Below are 15,740 nucleotides of genomic sequence, written 5' to 3'. Positions count from 1 at the left end.
CGGACGGACGGACGGACGGACGGACAGACGGACGGACAGACGGACGGACAGACAGACATGGCGAAACTATAAGGGTTCCTAGTTGACTACGGAACCCTAAAAACGAAATATAAATCGGTTCATCCGTTCGAAAGTTAACATGCCACAGACAGACTCACACCGTCGTTTTTGCGTCGGGGGATGAAGATAGTTCCAGCTTGTTCCATTGTGGCAAATAAATTGTTGCATAGGTTTCTGCCATGAAGAATAGAGTAACTCTAAATAAATTCCATAGTTTTTGCACTTTCTGTTTTGTTTTGAATCAGCAAGGCCATCTATCGAAACAAAGAGACAACGTACCTACGATGCGTCTGCTTGCATAATTTTGTATTTAAAGTTAGAGAATTCCGATAGATGGCGTCAGCAATCCTAAAGATAAATAATGACTTAATGTAACGTAATTGTTTATTGATTAATAAATTAAATATTGTGTGTTTGGTTTTCATTAAACATTAATTTGTGATACAATTACCAAAAAACCGATGTACAATTCGGACCGCAAGCGTCGTAGCGTGACAGCGTGGTGACAGCCAACAAATCTGACATTGACATTGACATGGCGCAGCTGTCAAAAGTTGACATATCTTCCAATTAATTTTCCACAATAAACATTCGTGTTTTGCAAGAAAATGCCCCGGGAGCTTTACAATGGATTGCCTGAACGTTGCTGAGTGGTCCCCGACGCAAGTGGAAGGATGGCTGAAAGGTAGGTGCGCGGGCGGGGCGGCGGCCGCCAGCGTGACTCACGGGAGGCCCCGCGACGCTGGGGCCTTCCGCATCGCTTGATCTTGCCGGTCGCTGGCTACCTGCCGCTTACCAGAGAAACCAAGGGTTCTAGTTGGTAGAAGAATTCTCAAAAACAGTACACCACGATTAATGTTGACTTTGTTGTGTTGAGCGCAAGAACTGTTTCAGTGTAGATAATGATGTCCGTTCTCTAAAAAATAACTTTATAACATACATATGAATGGATATTATATAAGAATGTAGTTTTAGTCCAGTGTAACATTTAATTCAATAAGTCCTGGGTGAACTAAATAATGTAAAATGTTTCTTTTTCATTTTGTTTTTTACATAATTCATGCTCTTAACTCTTTTAACATTTTTTCCAACAGTTTCATTTTAGCCCCATGGCCAAGTGCTCTCTCGATCTTCATTCCACTTTCAGAGTTACGTATCGTACATCGACAGAATCAACTTGTTGACTGACAGTGTAAGCGCCCCTGGCATTCCTTAAATGTCTACACAAACACTAGGCTTAATAGTTGAGCCAGTGAGTGCAATAACTTACACCATAAAGCCAAATATAGACATGCCATTGTTGAAGGGCAAAATTTTATAAAGAAGTTTAAAAGTTGCAGACAGATTTGAGTCGGTCAGAAAGGTGATTCAACCACATATGCAGATTATTAGCTATATTGAAAACTGAAGCAGATAAATTAAATCATATCTTCCGGTGCGAACGCCATCTTAGCGGTATCATGTTGTGAATCATTTCTTTTTCTTTTGCTCATTAATGTTGTTTAAGGTGTAATATCAATAGCTTATTAAACAGTAAACTAATGTTCTAGTGAGAAGCTGAAGAAGAATTAATCTCGTCGTACTTACTGTACAAAAATTATTAATAATTAGCTTATACACTGGCGAAATAGTCTCAATGGACTGAAGCCATTTAATTTTAAAAACTGAACTGAACTGAATTAAATCATGAAAAGTGGAAAATGTTTATTATTAGCCTTTTGAGACTAATATATGTCAAAAATCAACACTCAATTTTCAATTAAGTATGTTGAAATGGTGTCATTGAATTTTTTAAACAGGCTCCCCAGGGAGCCGACGGGTGTTGAAAGGTTTTTGAGTATACTGTTAGAGGGTCATTTGAAACATGTTGTAATAAAGTTCATTCTCTCTGTTCAGGTTTAGGCGCGCCGGTGGGCGGGTACGCGGCGACGCTGCGCGCGCGCGGGCTGGACGGCGCCAAGCTGCTCATGCTGCGCTGTGACGACCTGGAGTACCTGGGCATGCGCACCATCGGCCACCAGGAGCTGCTGCTGGAGGCCGTGGAGCAGCTGCGCAACTTTGTGAGTGTGTGTGTGTCTGTCAAGCTCAGGGGGGCACGCGGCGGGCTGGACGGCGCCAAGCTGCTCATGCTGCGCTGTGACGACCTGGAGCACCTGGGCATGCGCACCATCGGCCACCAGGAGCTGCTGCTGGAGGCCGTGGAGCAGCTGCGCAACTTTGTGAGTGTGTGTGTGTCTGTCAAGCTCAGGGGGGCACGCGGCGGGCTGGACGGCGCCAAGCTGCTCATGCTGCGCTGTGACGACCTGGAGCACCTGGGCATGCGCACCATCGGCCACCAGGAGCTGCTGCTGGAGGCCGTGGAGCAGCTGCGCAACTTTGTGAGTGTGTGTGTGTCTGTCAAGCTCAGGGGGGCACGCGGCGGGCTGGACGGCGCCAAGCTGCTCATGCTGCGCTGTGACGACCTGGAGCACCTGGGCATGCGCACCATCGGCCACCAGGAGCTGCTGCTGGAGGCCGTGGAGCAGCTGCGCAACTTTGTGAGTGTGTGTGTGTCTGTCAAGCTCAGGGGGGCACGCGGCGGGCTGGACGGCGCCAAGCTGCTCATGCTGCGCTGTGACGACCTGGAGTACCTGGGCATGCGCACCATCGGCCACCAGGAGCTGCTGCTGGAGGCCGTGGAGCAGCTGCGCAACTTTGTGAGTGTGTGTGTGTCTGTCAAGCTCAGGGGGGCACGCGGCGGGCTGGACGGCGCCAAGCTGCTCATGCTGCGCTGTGACGACCTGGAGCACCTGGGCATGCGCACCATCGGCCACCAGGAGCTGCTGCTGGAGGCCGTGGAGCAGCTGCGCAACTTTGTGAGTGTGTGTGTGTCTGTCAAGCTCAGGGGGGCACGCGGCGGGCTGGACGGCGCCAAGCTGCTCATGCTGCGCTGTGACGACCTGGAGCACCTGGGCATGCGCACCATCGGCCACCAGGAGCTGCTGCTGGAGGCCGTGGAGCAGCTGCGCAACTTTGTGAGTGTGTGTGTGTCTGTCAAGCTCAGGGGGGCACGCGGCGGGCTGGACGGCGCCAAGCTGCTCATGCTGCGCTGTGACGACCTGGAGCACCTGGGCATGCGCACCATCGGCCACCAGGAGCTGCTGCTGGAGGCCGTGGAGCAGCTGCGCAACTTTGTGAGTGTGTGTGTGTCTGTCAAGCTCAGGGGGGCACGCGGCGGGCTGGACGGCGCCAAGCTGCTCATGCTGCGCTGTGACGACCTGGAGCACCTGGGCATGCGCACCATCGGCCACCAGGAGCTGCTGCTGGAGGCCGTGGAGCAGCTGCGCAACTTTGTGAGTGTGTGTGTGTCTGTCAAGCTCAGGGGGGCACGCGGCGGGCTGGACGGCGCCAAGCTGCTCATGCTGCGCTGTGACGACCTGGAGCACCTGGGCATGCGCACCATCGGCCACCAGGAGCTGCTGCTGGAGGCCGTGGAGCAGCTGCGCAACTTTGTGAGTGTGTGTGTGTCTGTCAAGCTCAGGGGGGCACGCGGCGGGCTGGACGGCGCCAAGCTGCTCATGCTGCGCTGTGACGACCTGGAGCACCTGGGCATGCGCACCATCGGCCACCAGGAGCTGCTGCTGGAGGCCGTGGAGCAGCTGCGCAACTTTGTGAGTGTGTGTGTGTCTGTCAAGCTCAGGGGGGCACGCGGCGGGCTGGACGGCGCCAAGCTGCTCATGCTGCGCTGTGACGACCTGGAGCACCTGGGCATGCGCACCATCGGCCACCAGGAGCTGCTGCTGGAGGCCGTGGAGCAGCTGCGCAACTTTGTGAGTGTGTGTGTGTCTGTCAAGCTCAGGGGGGCACGCGGCGGGCTGGACGGCGCCAAGCTGCTCATGCTGCGCTGTGACGACCTGGAGCACCTGGGCATGCGCACCATCGGCCACCAGGAGCTGCTGCTGGAGGCCGTGGAGCAGCTGCGCAACTTTGTGAGTGTGTGTGTGTCTGTCAAGCTCAGGGGGGCACGCGGCGGGCTGGACGGCGCCAAGCTGCTCATGCTGCGCTGTGACGACCTGGAGCACCTGGGCATGCGCACCATCGGCCACCAGGAGCTGCTGCTGGAGGCCGTGGAGCAGCTGCGCAACTTTGTGAGTGTGTGTGTGTCTGTCAAGCTCAGGGGGGCACGCGGCGGGCTGGACGGCGCCAAGCTGCTCATGCTGCGCTGTGACGACCTGGAGCACCTGGGCATGCGCACCATCGGCCACCAGGAGCTGCTGCTGGAGGCCGTGGAGCAGCTGCGCAACTTTGTGAGTGTGTGTGTGTCTGTCAAGCTCAGGGGGGCACGCGGCGGGCTGGACGGCGCCAAGCTGCTCATGCTGCGCTGTGACGACCTGGAGCACCTGGGCATGCGCACCATCGGCCACCAGGAGCTGCTGCTGGAGGCCGTGGAGCAGCTGCGCAACTTTGTGAGTGTGTGTGTGTCTGTCAAGCTCAGGGGGGCACGCGGCGGGCTGGACGGCGCCAAGCTGCTCATGCTGCGCTGTGACGACCTGGAGCACCTGGGCATGCGCACCATCGGCCACCAGGAGCTGCTGCTGGAGGCCGTGGAGCAGCTGCGCAACTTTGTGAGTGTGTGTGTGTCTGTCAAGCTCAGGGGGGCACGCGGCGGGCTGGACGGCGCCAAGCTGCTCATGCTGCGCTGTGACGACCTGGAGCACCTGGGCATGCGCACCATCGGCCACCAGGAGCTGCTGCTGGAGGCCGTGGAGCAGCTGCGCAACTTTGTGAGTGTGTGTGTGTCTGTCAAGCTCAGGGGGGCACGCGGCGGGCTGGACGGCGCCAAGCTGCTCATGCTGCGCTGTGACGACCTGGAGCACCTGGGCATGCGCACCATCGGCCACCAGGAGCTGCTGCTGGAGGCCGTGGAGCAGCTGCGCAACTTTGTGAGTGTGTGTGTGTCTGTCAAGCTCAGGGGGGCACGCGGCGGGCTGGACGGCGCCAAGCTGCTCATGCTGCGCTGTGACGACCTGGAGCACCTGGGCATGCGCACCATCGGCCACCAGGAGCTGCTGCTGGAGGCCGTGGAGCAGCTGCGCAACTTTGTGAGTGTGTGTGTGTCTGTCAAGCTCAGGGGGGCACGCGGCGGGCTGGACGGCGCCAAGCTGCTCATGCTGCGCTGTGACGACCTGGAGCACCTGGGCATGCGCACCATCGGCCACCAGGAGCTGCTGCTGGAGGCCGTGGAGCAGCTGCGCAACTTTGTGAGTGTGTGTGTGTCTGTCAAGCTCAGGGGGGCACGCGGCGGGCTGGACGGCGCCAAGCTGCTCATGCTGCGCTGTGACGACCTGGAGCACCTGGGCATGCGCACCATCGGCCACCAGGAGCTGCTGCTGGAGGCCGTGGAGCAGCTGCGCAACTTTGTGAGTGTGTGTGTGTCTGTAGGTTTGTGTGCCATGCTGGAGATGGGGAAATAGCTCTGCAACTTTGCAAGGGTTGTTCGTCAGTTATTTCAAGAGCGTAAGGACCAACAGTAAGTTGCAGTTACTTATGGGCTATGGTAAATAGAAATGTTTCAGTTAGTTCCTTGCTAATGAAAGTAATGAAGTTAAAAGCTGTATTTTACTTTGTTTGAAAATTTCCGTGTGGTGACGGGTTAAGAATTTCACCACCCCCTTTCTTCCCGTGGGTGTCGTAAAAGTCGACTGTGGGATATGGGTTAAATTGTGGCGTAGGCGAGAGGCTGGCAACCTGTCACTGCAATGTCACAATTTGGATTTCTTTCAACCCCTTTTTGCCAAGAGTGGCACTGAAACTTAGTAGTTCATGTGCTCTGCCTACCCCTTTATGAGATACAGGCGTGATTATATGTATGTATGTATGTTGAAAATTTCAGGATGCAAAGGACACATTTCATAAAAAAAGTTGCTAAACTGATTAGTTAAAAAGTGTTTTGTCCCTTTCTCACAACAACATAAGTCAACGTGACAGAATGGGACAAACACTTTTTAACTTATCTCATAGGGTTAAAATTTATCAAATCTAAAAAGTACCTACTACAGATAGGACTTTAAGTGAATAACTGACCTCTGTGACTTTATGAAGAAGAACAGAAAGTTTAAAACATTAAGTGCTCATTGTTACTTTGTACCATAGTGGGCTAGTATCACTAACGTGACATTACTAATGTTGTTTTGTAAGGAAGGGCTATTGTTGCCTTATCTGTGCCGGTGAGTAATGCTCAGTGCTTACTTTACATTCATTGATGAGGATGACTCATCTTGGGAGTTTATCTGTGTACAACTGTTTAACTTGATTCTTTAAAGATCCTTCAATATACAAACCTTTTAATAAATCTTTACAAACTTATACGACTACACATGTAATTAAAGACTAGACATGATTTTGTAAAACTTGGTATTTTGTATGCTTACATATAAAACTGCATTTATTCATTATACATGCGACTTGATTCATTATATATTATTTATGTATTAATGTGTAAAATCCTTTTTGAAACTGTCTATTTAGCAAATATATAGTTATTTATTTACCTACTTCTGCAGTTAACAATGTTTGGAATACCTTGCAATACTAGTTTATTACTCCAAAGATATAAAGAAATAATTACAATAATCTTAAATTAACATGCAAAAACTTAAAATCTAGATCTAACCTAACAATTCACACACAGAAACAAATACCTAACCTACCAAGCCCCCCCGTGAGCTTCCCGATGCAAAAGTACCCAAAACGCTTGCCGCATTACCGCGTTGAACCGCGATGGATAACCTTTGCATCAGGAAGGTCCCAGAGCGAGGATCCAGACCCCTCTCCCTCAAGCGTCTTCCCACCTCCCCGAAAAACACTTTGGCCTCCGCACACCAGCAACCGGTAGTCTCCACTGCAAGCGGGATAAACAAATAGTTCGCAAGGACCGCGTACTTCTCCCGCTTGCGAGCTGCAGCTAACTCAGCCGCCGCCCGTGCCACTCTCGCGGTACGGCCTATATGCGAAGTGGCGAAAGTGTTGACACACATTGCGTCCCAAATTAAACACCTTCCCCTCTCCCAAGGAACCAACGTCAACCCATCGGTCTTTTCCCATCAGAGCGACAGAGACCAGGAGGCTCCAGCACGCAAGGGACATTCGCAGACACCAACGCCCTCCGCACGATATCATTAAGCGCGTGGTGCCGCGGGAACCTCCCCGCACACCGACAACAACTCAACGCGTGATGACCGCTGCTCTCCACCATAGTGCTTGCAATACTGGTTTTGATTGTTTTTTTGCTTGTTTCAAAGTTTAAATCTTGGTTATGAGAGCCATGGCGAGATATTGTCAGTTTTTTGTTGAGGAGGAGTTCAGAAGCGGTAGTTAATACTTCTGGCTCTCGTTTCTGATTATTATGTCTGCCCACAGCAATATGAGACGTCGCGCGAGTGCGTGCAACAGATGGCGCTGCGAGTGTCTGTGGCGGCGACAGGGCTCGCGCGGGCTTTAGCCGGCGGCTGCGAGCGCCTCGAGACACAGACGCTGATGGATGTAGCCAGAGCAGTAGCTGCTGTCAAGGTGTGTGTTATGCTGTGAGTGCGTGCAACAGATGGCGCTGCGCGTGTCTGTGGCACACCTCGGACACTGGCGATCAAATATATGAAAGAGACGCGTTCCTAGCACACATTCTAAGCTCGTGTAGGTGATCGCGTACCATGCTTGTATGAGTGAAATTTGACAGGTCGACGGTTCGCGTTTTTGACAGGCGGTAACTGTGAGGTAACCGAGAGGGGGTGGGCGGCACTTTCAGCGGGGAGCGGGAGTGGCCATACTGTACGATAGTACTCTTTATTATACTGTGTCTGTGGCGGCGACAGGGCTCGCGCGGGCGCTGGCCGGCGGCTGCGAGCGCCTCGAGACACAGACGCTGATGGATGTAGCCCGAGCAGTAGCTGATGTCAAACTGTGTCAAATATGTTCCCATGTTAGCAGTACGAAGTGTGGTGTCATCGCGTACAACAGATGGCGCTGCGTGTGTCCGAATATTTCTCACTTCCTGGGACATTCATATTTGAATTTGTCTAAAATAGTTGCTACTTTTGACTCGAAATGTAAGTTTATTGAATATTTCCAGGCGCTAGTGTGCTGGCTAGCGCGCTTCCCGCTGTCGGGCGGGCTGCTGCGCGACCGCGCGGCGCACCTGCTGGGGCTGTGCCTGGAGGCGGCGACGTGCGCGCAGCGGGACCGCTTCGCCGAGCAGCCGGCGCGCACCGTGGCCTCCGCCGCCGCCGCCGCCGCCGCCTCCGCCGACACCATCGTGCAGGTACCTACTCTCCGGCTCCACGGCAGGATCCCCCTTGGAAAAAGCTAGCACTTGAATAGACTACTTGACCCTTTTTAGGGTTCCGTAGTCAACTAGGAACCCTTATAGTTTCGCCATGTCTGTCTGTCCGTCCGTCCGTCCGTCCGCGGATAATCTCAGTAACCGTAAGCACTAGAAAGCTGAAATTTGGTACCAATATGTATATCAATCACGCCAACAAAGTGCAAAAATAAAAAATGGAAAAAAATGTTTCATTAGGGTACCCCCCCTACATGTAAAGTGGGGGCTGATATTTTTTTTCATTCCAACCCCAACGTGTGATATATTGTTGGATAGGTATTTAAAAATGAATGAGGGTTTACTAAGATCGTTTTTTGATAATATTAATATTTTCGGAAATAATCGCTCCTAAAGAAAAAAACAGTGCGTCCCCCCCCCTCTAACTTTTGAACCATATGTTTATAAAATATGAAAAAAATCACAAAAGTAGAACTTTATAAAGACTTTCTAGGAAAATTGTTTTGAACTTGATAGGTTCAGTAGTTTTTGAGAAGAATACGAAAAACTACGGAACCCTACACTGAGCGTGGCCCAACACGCTCTTGGCCGGTTTTTTAAAGTCTATCTTATATTATAATTACTGTCCAATTAACCGAAAAAAATTACCATATTTCGAATTGAAAACCGCAAAAAACATTTTTAAAGTATACTTTCACTTAATCAGGCATAAGCAACAGTAGCCACGTTAATCTATAGATTGTCTGCATGACGTCTATCGAAACGAACACAAAATTTTCTGACATTTAAGTATTCTGGCATAAAGTTCATTAAGTCAGTGATTGACTCGACATAAAGTGAAGTTAGGTTCTCTCACGTCACTACATGACTGACAGCGTTTTCGGTGGCCAAAATAAAATATTACACGCATTTTAAATCGAAAATACGTAGTCATCATACACTTTTAATACCCAAAATGTATAAACGTTGGTTTCTTATGTCAAATACTACAGAAAACAATCATTTCTTGTGCCAAATTCGATATGAGCCTATTGGTGTAACAATCTCAATTTCAGAGTTGATCGTACTTACAGTATGACTAAAAAAAATAGAAATTAAAAAGTGGCAATATCGTAGTGTCGTCCCTTTTTCTCACACTTATTGATTTGAAAGGGATGGCACGACAATGTTGGCAGTTTTTAATTTTTTACTATTTTTGGTCAGGCTGTACTTACTCTCCAATACACGATCGGAATGTCTACTTGATAGCTTAAAGGCTCTGGCCTCGTAGCCGAATGGCATTTCGGCGAAACGAAACGCGATCGAGACGCCGCAGAAATGTATTCTGGCTCTGTCGCGCCAATACGCAAGAGCGATAGAGATAGATAGCTACGAAAGAGATATTATCGTGAGCATTTGTACATTCGGCTACGCACACTAATATCGGTCAAAATAATCTAAACTCACGGCGTTTTAATTGGCCATCGACCATCAGTATTCATATACATTTTCGTCAACACTAATAATGATATTGTTTCCAGCACGTGTCGGACTCGTTCGTGCTGGCGCCAGCAACGTTGGAGACAGTGTCGCTGCGTCAGGCCGGCAAGCCGCTCGGGTTCTCCGTGCTGCCATCTCTGAGCGGACATTTACAACTGGCCAACATCCGCTTCGGCTCCCCGGCGCACGCCTCGGGGGCAGTCCACGAGGGGGACGAGATCGTGCAGGTGACGCACTTGTAAACTGTTTGCCCAGTTCACCGTATCACCGTGCTAGGAGCGTGTCAGGCAAGGGATTTTACGCGATACGGTCTGCTTGCCCACTGAACGTCTCCACGGCGTTCCATAGGACAGAACGGTCAGAGACAAAAGAGATGTTTTTCTTTATAGAAAAAAATGTCACTCTGACCACGAACTGTACAGATTTATCAATTATCTATATTTAGAAAAGTTATTCCGGATGTTAGTTATTTTTGATGTGTTGTTTCATCCGCTACTATTGACGCTGACTGGACTATGCAGATGTAGAATTGTATTGCATACATACATATACAGTCATAGAAACAGTCTTCTTTTATAGTTACTAATGAGTGTTTAATGTGGACAGGTTGGCGGGCAGTGCGTTGTGGGATGGAGCGGGTCTGCCGTGGAGAGCGCGTGCGCAGAGCGAGCGAAGGGCGGCGGGGAACTACTGCTGCGACTACGGAGGAGAGGCGCACGTGTGTGCGTGCAGACGCGACGGGACAGGTACGTGTGTGTGTGTGTGTTGGAGCGGTCTGCCGTGGAGAACGCGTGCGCGGAGCGAGCGAAGGGCGGCGGGGAACTACTGCTGCGACTACGGAGGAGAGGCGCACGTGTGTGCGTGCAGACGCGCCGGGACAGGTACGTGTGTGTGTGTGTGTGTTGGAGCGGTCTGCCGTGGAGAACGCGTGCGCGGAGCGAGCGAAGGGCGGCGGGGAACTACTGCTGCGACTACGGAGGAGAGGCGCACGTGTGTGCGTGCAGACGCGCCGGGACAGGTGCGTGTGTGTGTGTGTGTGTTGGAGCGGTCTGCCGTGGAGAGCGCGTGCGCGGAGCGAGCGAAGGGCGGCGGGGAACTACTGCTGCGACTACGGAGGAGAGGCGCACGTGTGTGCGTGCAGACGCGCCGGGACAGGTGCGTGTGTGTGTGTGTGTGTTGGAGCGGTCTGCCGTGGAGAGCGCGTGCGCGGAGCGAGCGAAGGGCGGCGGGGAACTACTGCTGCGACTACGGAGGAGAGGCGCACGTGTGTGCGTGCAGACGCGACGGGACAGGTACGTGTGTGTGTGTGTGTTGGAGCGGTCTGCCGTGGAGAACGCGTGCGCGGAGCGAGCGAAGGGCGGCGGGGAACTACTGCTGCGACTACGGAGGAGAGGCGCACGTGTGTGCGTGCAGACGCGCCGGGACAGGTGCGTGTGTGTGTGTGTGTGTTGGAGCGGTCTGCCGTGGAGAGCGCGTGCGCGGAGCGAGCGAAGGGCGGCGGGGAACTACTGCTGCGACTACGGAGGAGAGGCGCACGTGTGTGCGTGCAGACGCGCCGGGACAGGTGCGTGTGTGTGTGTGTGTGTTGGAGCGGTCTGCCGTGGAGAGCGCGTGCGCAGAGCGAGCGAGGGGCGGCGGGGAGCTGCTGCTGCGACTACGGAGGAGAGGCGCACGTGTGTGCGTGTAGACGCGCCGGGACAGGTGCGTGTGTGTGTGTGTGTGGCGGCCTCTCCTATAGGGATAGGAATGTTTGTCCTCTGTATGGGGCTGTATGTGTGCGTGATACGGGTGGGAAGAGCCAGTGATTTAATGAGCCTGCACTACTTGCAGGTTCATTAAATCCAGTGAATCGAGTGTAATCTCGAACAGGATAGGAACTCCACTCCACTTGCTATATTACAAATTACTACAAACATCAAGTACAGTGGCAGCGGCAGGTCGTGCCGCTCGCGAATCGGCCTCCACAGTCAATAAACCCGTTCTCGAAACTGGTCCGGATGATGATGTTACCAAATACGTATTAGTGTCATGACTAGGTCCTTTTTTAGGGTTCCGTAGTCAACTAGAAACCCTTATAGTTTCGCCATGTCTGTCTGTCCGTCAGTCCGCGGATAATCTCAGTAACCGTTAACACTAGAAAGCTGAAATTTGGTACCAATATGTATATCAATCACGCCGACAAAGTGGTAAAATAAAAAGTGGAAAAAAATGTTTTGTTCGGGTACTCCCCCTACATGTAAAGTGGAGACTGATTTTTTTTTCATTCCAACCTCAACGTGTGATATATTGTTGGATAGGTATTTAAAAATAAATAAGGGTTTACTGAAATCGTTTTTTGATAATATTAATATTTTCGGAAATAATCGCTCTTAAAGGAAAAAAAAGTGTGTCCCCCCTCTAACTTTAGAACCATATGTTTAAAAAATATGAAAAAAATCACAAAAGTAGAACTTAATAAAGACTTTCTAGGAAAATTGTTTTGAACTTGATAGGTTCAGTAGTTTTTGAGAAAAATACGGAAAACTATGGAACCCTACACTGAGCGTGGCCCGACACGCTCTTGGCCGGATTTTTAGATTTATGACATAGTTTGCTAAGTTCAAACATATCTGTAGAAATATTTAGATACTGGCCTACAACAGTTTGTTAATAATGCAGCGTGTGTAAATGGTAGTCGTGTGGTGTGCAGGAAGGCGGGCCGCCTGGAGCCGGAGGGCACGCTGGCGCCGCCCGCGCCCGCGCCGGCCGCCGGGGACTCCGACGACGACGAGCCCGCCTCGCCCACGCTACCGCTGGATCGCAGGTACCTACTTGTCTACTCTCTACTTCTGCTACAATTATGTCGAATTCACTAGTTTCTCCAACCCGCAAAGTGTTGATCACGAATTCTGTGAAGCGTCGGGATGTATGGTAAATTCATTATACGCGATATAATGCGTTTTCATAGTTTTATTTCATTAGTTTCTCGATTTTCACGACGAACGGCCGCTATTTCGAATAAAAAAGTAAAAAACTTACTTCACCTGTTGTACTTCTCCGAAAACCCTTATGACGACTCCTATGGTGACTATAACAATATATTTTACGATCGTATTTGCGATATCTTTTATTTAAATACGTTGAGAGCAATGTAGTGTAACTATTTGTACATTAGCGAACTTCTTTAGGCTTCATGACAATCATGACGATATGGAAAGGGCGAATTGGAAGCAAATGATAAAAAAGCTAATCCCACTACCGTGTGGGATTCGTAGCTTGGAAGAGAGAGAGCTGAGGTATTACAGAGCTATGTGTGTGTATGCAGGATGTACCCGCCCCCGCCGCGCACGCTCACAGCGCGGCGACACTCCGTGAGCGGCGGTAGCCCCACGGCGCGGCGCCCGCGGCGCGGGCTCGACCAGCTGTGGTGCTCCCTGCAGCAGGCTCGCGTGGACCTGCACTACCGCCGCGACAAGGTGTGTGTGTGTGTGTGTGTGTGTACGTGTGCCGACCGTCACTCCGTGAGCGGCGGCAGCCCCACGGCGCGGCGCCCGCGGCGCGGGCTCGACCAGCTGTGGTGCTCCCTGCAGCAGGCCAGGGTCGACTTGCATTATCGCCGAGACAAAGTACGTATCAAGAGTCACCTTCATTACGATTCAAATTGCAAAGTTTTCTATATATTTCACTATTTTGGCCTTCGGTCTTTACTCTTTAGTGGTGGGCTCAGGGTGGAATGTGAGCTAGTGGTACAAACGTCCGGTACGTATTTGGAGGTGGAGAATGAGCTGTGAGGAGTTTGGGCTGAGCTGGAAAGATTAGCCAAAGCGGTGGCTCAAGATAGAAAGGTATGAAAGGATCTTTTGAAGGCCCTGTGCATACCTGGGGTGCCCTAGAATAAGCAACAACAGCTGTGACGTGGGGACCAAATGACAAGTCACTTGTGTAAGATATAGGTTTATTGTGTCTCATATTATACAGCGTGCGGCAACTTATATAGCAAGCAATGAGAGGGGATATACTCCACACTACATCTCCCCAATTGATAGAAAAAAAAAAGAATTTACGTCAATTTTTTTTTTACAATATAATTTTTGCAATGCTTAATTCAGTCAAGTTTCTTGGTTTTTTAAGAATTTCCACAACCCTTGGGTGATCAGGCCTTGAGTTAGTGGGAAGCTTATCAAACGAAGAGCTTGGCTGAAGAGTAGCATCATTTCGTAAGTTAGTTAACGTCGCGCTTGACGTCGCGTCATAACATTCATAATATTATTAGTCATATCGGCCAGCTGCTCCGACGTCACTACGATACGAGAAAGTGCGTCGGCTGCGCAATTGTTTTGGCCCTTTATGTATTCAACGGTGTAATTATATTCTTCTAGTTGAAGTCTGAATTTAAGTAGTCTACTCGAGGGATCACGAATATTAAATAGATATACTAGTGACCGATGATCTGTCTGTATTTTGAATCTTCTGCCATATAAATACGGTCGAAAATATCGTATACTCCATACGACTGCCAATAGTTATTTTTCAATCGTTGGGTAGTTTAACTCTGCCTTATTTAATCCTCTACCTGCGTAAGCGATTGGGCGTCCGTCACTATTACAAAGAACAGAACCTATGGCCAGACCGGACGCGTCTGTTTGCAAGATAATTTCGTTTTCAGGTGAAAAGTTTGGATATTGTAATACGGGTGGGTTAACTAATGCTTTCTTTAATATTTGAAATGATTTTTCGCAATCTGTACTCCAACAAAATTTAACATTTTTACGCAATAGCATGTTTAGGTGAGAAACTATTTCAGCAAAATTTTTAATAAATTTCCTGTAGTAATTGGCAAAAGCAACTGGCAGGGTCGCCATGTGACGTGGGGACCAAATGACAAGTCACTTGTGTGAGATATAGGTTTATTGTGTCTCATATTATACAGCGTGCGGCAACTTATATAGCAAGCAATGAGAGGGGATATACTCCACACTACACAGCGTTGGCTTTATAAGTGTTCAACAGTGTTCTTTCCTGTGGCAGGCGGTGTCCTGCAGCACCGGGCTGGAGCTGTCTCCTCGTCCGCGGACGTGTCCGGCGGGGCCCGCGCCGGTGCCGGGGCCGGGGCCGGGTCCGGCGCCGGAGCCGGCGCGCGAGCCGGCGCGGCGCGACGAGCGGCCGCGGGGCAAGCTCGACAAGAGCCACTCCACGCCCGCCTACGACTTCCATACCGAGCCGCCGGGACCACTGACGCAGCAGGTAAGATGAAGCATTTGGACCCAGAGACTCCCGCTCGGCAAGTTGCTGAGATGATGAGATCATTTGAATGCACTTTCTCCTTTGATTATTTTTTTATTTTTGTGTTTGCGCTTACGTCTAAATTTCAATTTTCGTAGTAGACCGTTAGGTTCCAGAAAAACGTCAATTTCTTCTGACCCTGCGTTTATGTTTTCGACCACAAATAAGAACTATGTGACTCTGTGTGTTGTCTGAATAAAGAGAATCCTATAATTAAACTTCAGGTCATATTCTAACATTATCCACTCTAACCAGGTGATCCCCGAGTCGCCGACGACCCCCGCAGACTCTCCCACAGTCTTCGTACACTCCGCCGAGAAGGCCGACCAGATCCTCGACTTCAAGAAGTCCAGCTCACAGATAGAAGAGGCTATACTGCAGAAGAGAAGGCTCACTGATGAGAAGAATGAGTTTTCTTTCGGCGAGTCAGAACCGCCAGAGCTGGTCGAAGCTGTCAACGTTAATGTTGAGGCTCAAGGCCGCGTGAGGAGACTTTCAGCGAAGAGTCCACAGGTAACTTTACTAGATATAGGTATTTCAGAAGAAGGTCGGATTCTTGACTTCAAAAAGTCCAACTCACAAGTAGTAGAGGCTATACTGCAGAAGAGGAGACACTGATGAACGAGTT

At 50.5% G+C, this 15,740-nt stretch overlaps 1 protein-coding gene across 1 annotated transcript in view; it reads left to right on the top strand.

The window, feature by feature from the left end:
• Positions 1–606: 606 nt before the first annotated feature.
• LOC125226415 overlaps positions 607–15,740 on the top strand; it is a 30,587-nt gene continuing 15,453 nt past the window's right edge. Inside the window, exons 1-10 of the mRNA XM_048130397.1 lie at positions 607–745; positions 1,957–5,459; positions 7,459–7,608; positions 8,165–8,353; positions 9,892–10,077; positions 10,457–11,142; positions 12,540–12,653; positions 13,155–13,305; positions 14,858–15,073; positions 15,368–15,625. Coding sequence (XP_047986354.1) covers positions 688–745; positions 1,957–5,459; positions 7,459–7,608; positions 8,165–8,353; positions 9,892–10,077; positions 10,457–11,142; positions 12,540–12,653; positions 13,155–13,305; positions 14,858–15,073; positions 15,368–15,625 — 5,511 coding nt within the window. The 5' untranslated portion in view covers positions 607–687. The remainder of the gene's footprint in view (positions 746–1,956; positions 5,460–7,458; positions 7,609–8,164; positions 8,354–9,891; positions 10,078–10,456; positions 11,143–12,539; positions 12,654–13,154; positions 13,306–14,857; positions 15,074–15,367; positions 15,626–15,740) is intronic.

This window comes from Leguminivora glycinivorella, chromosome 5 (assembly GCF_023078275.1).
Source record: "Leguminivora glycinivorella isolate SPB_JAAS2020 chromosome 5, LegGlyc_1.1, whole genome shotgun sequence".
Classification (NCBI taxonomy): domain Eukaryota; kingdom Metazoa; phylum Arthropoda; class Insecta; order Lepidoptera; family Tortricidae; genus Leguminivora; species Leguminivora glycinivorella.
The sequence above is the reverse complement of the archived record's forward strand: the minus strand, read 5'-3'. Positions and strand labels throughout refer to the sequence as shown.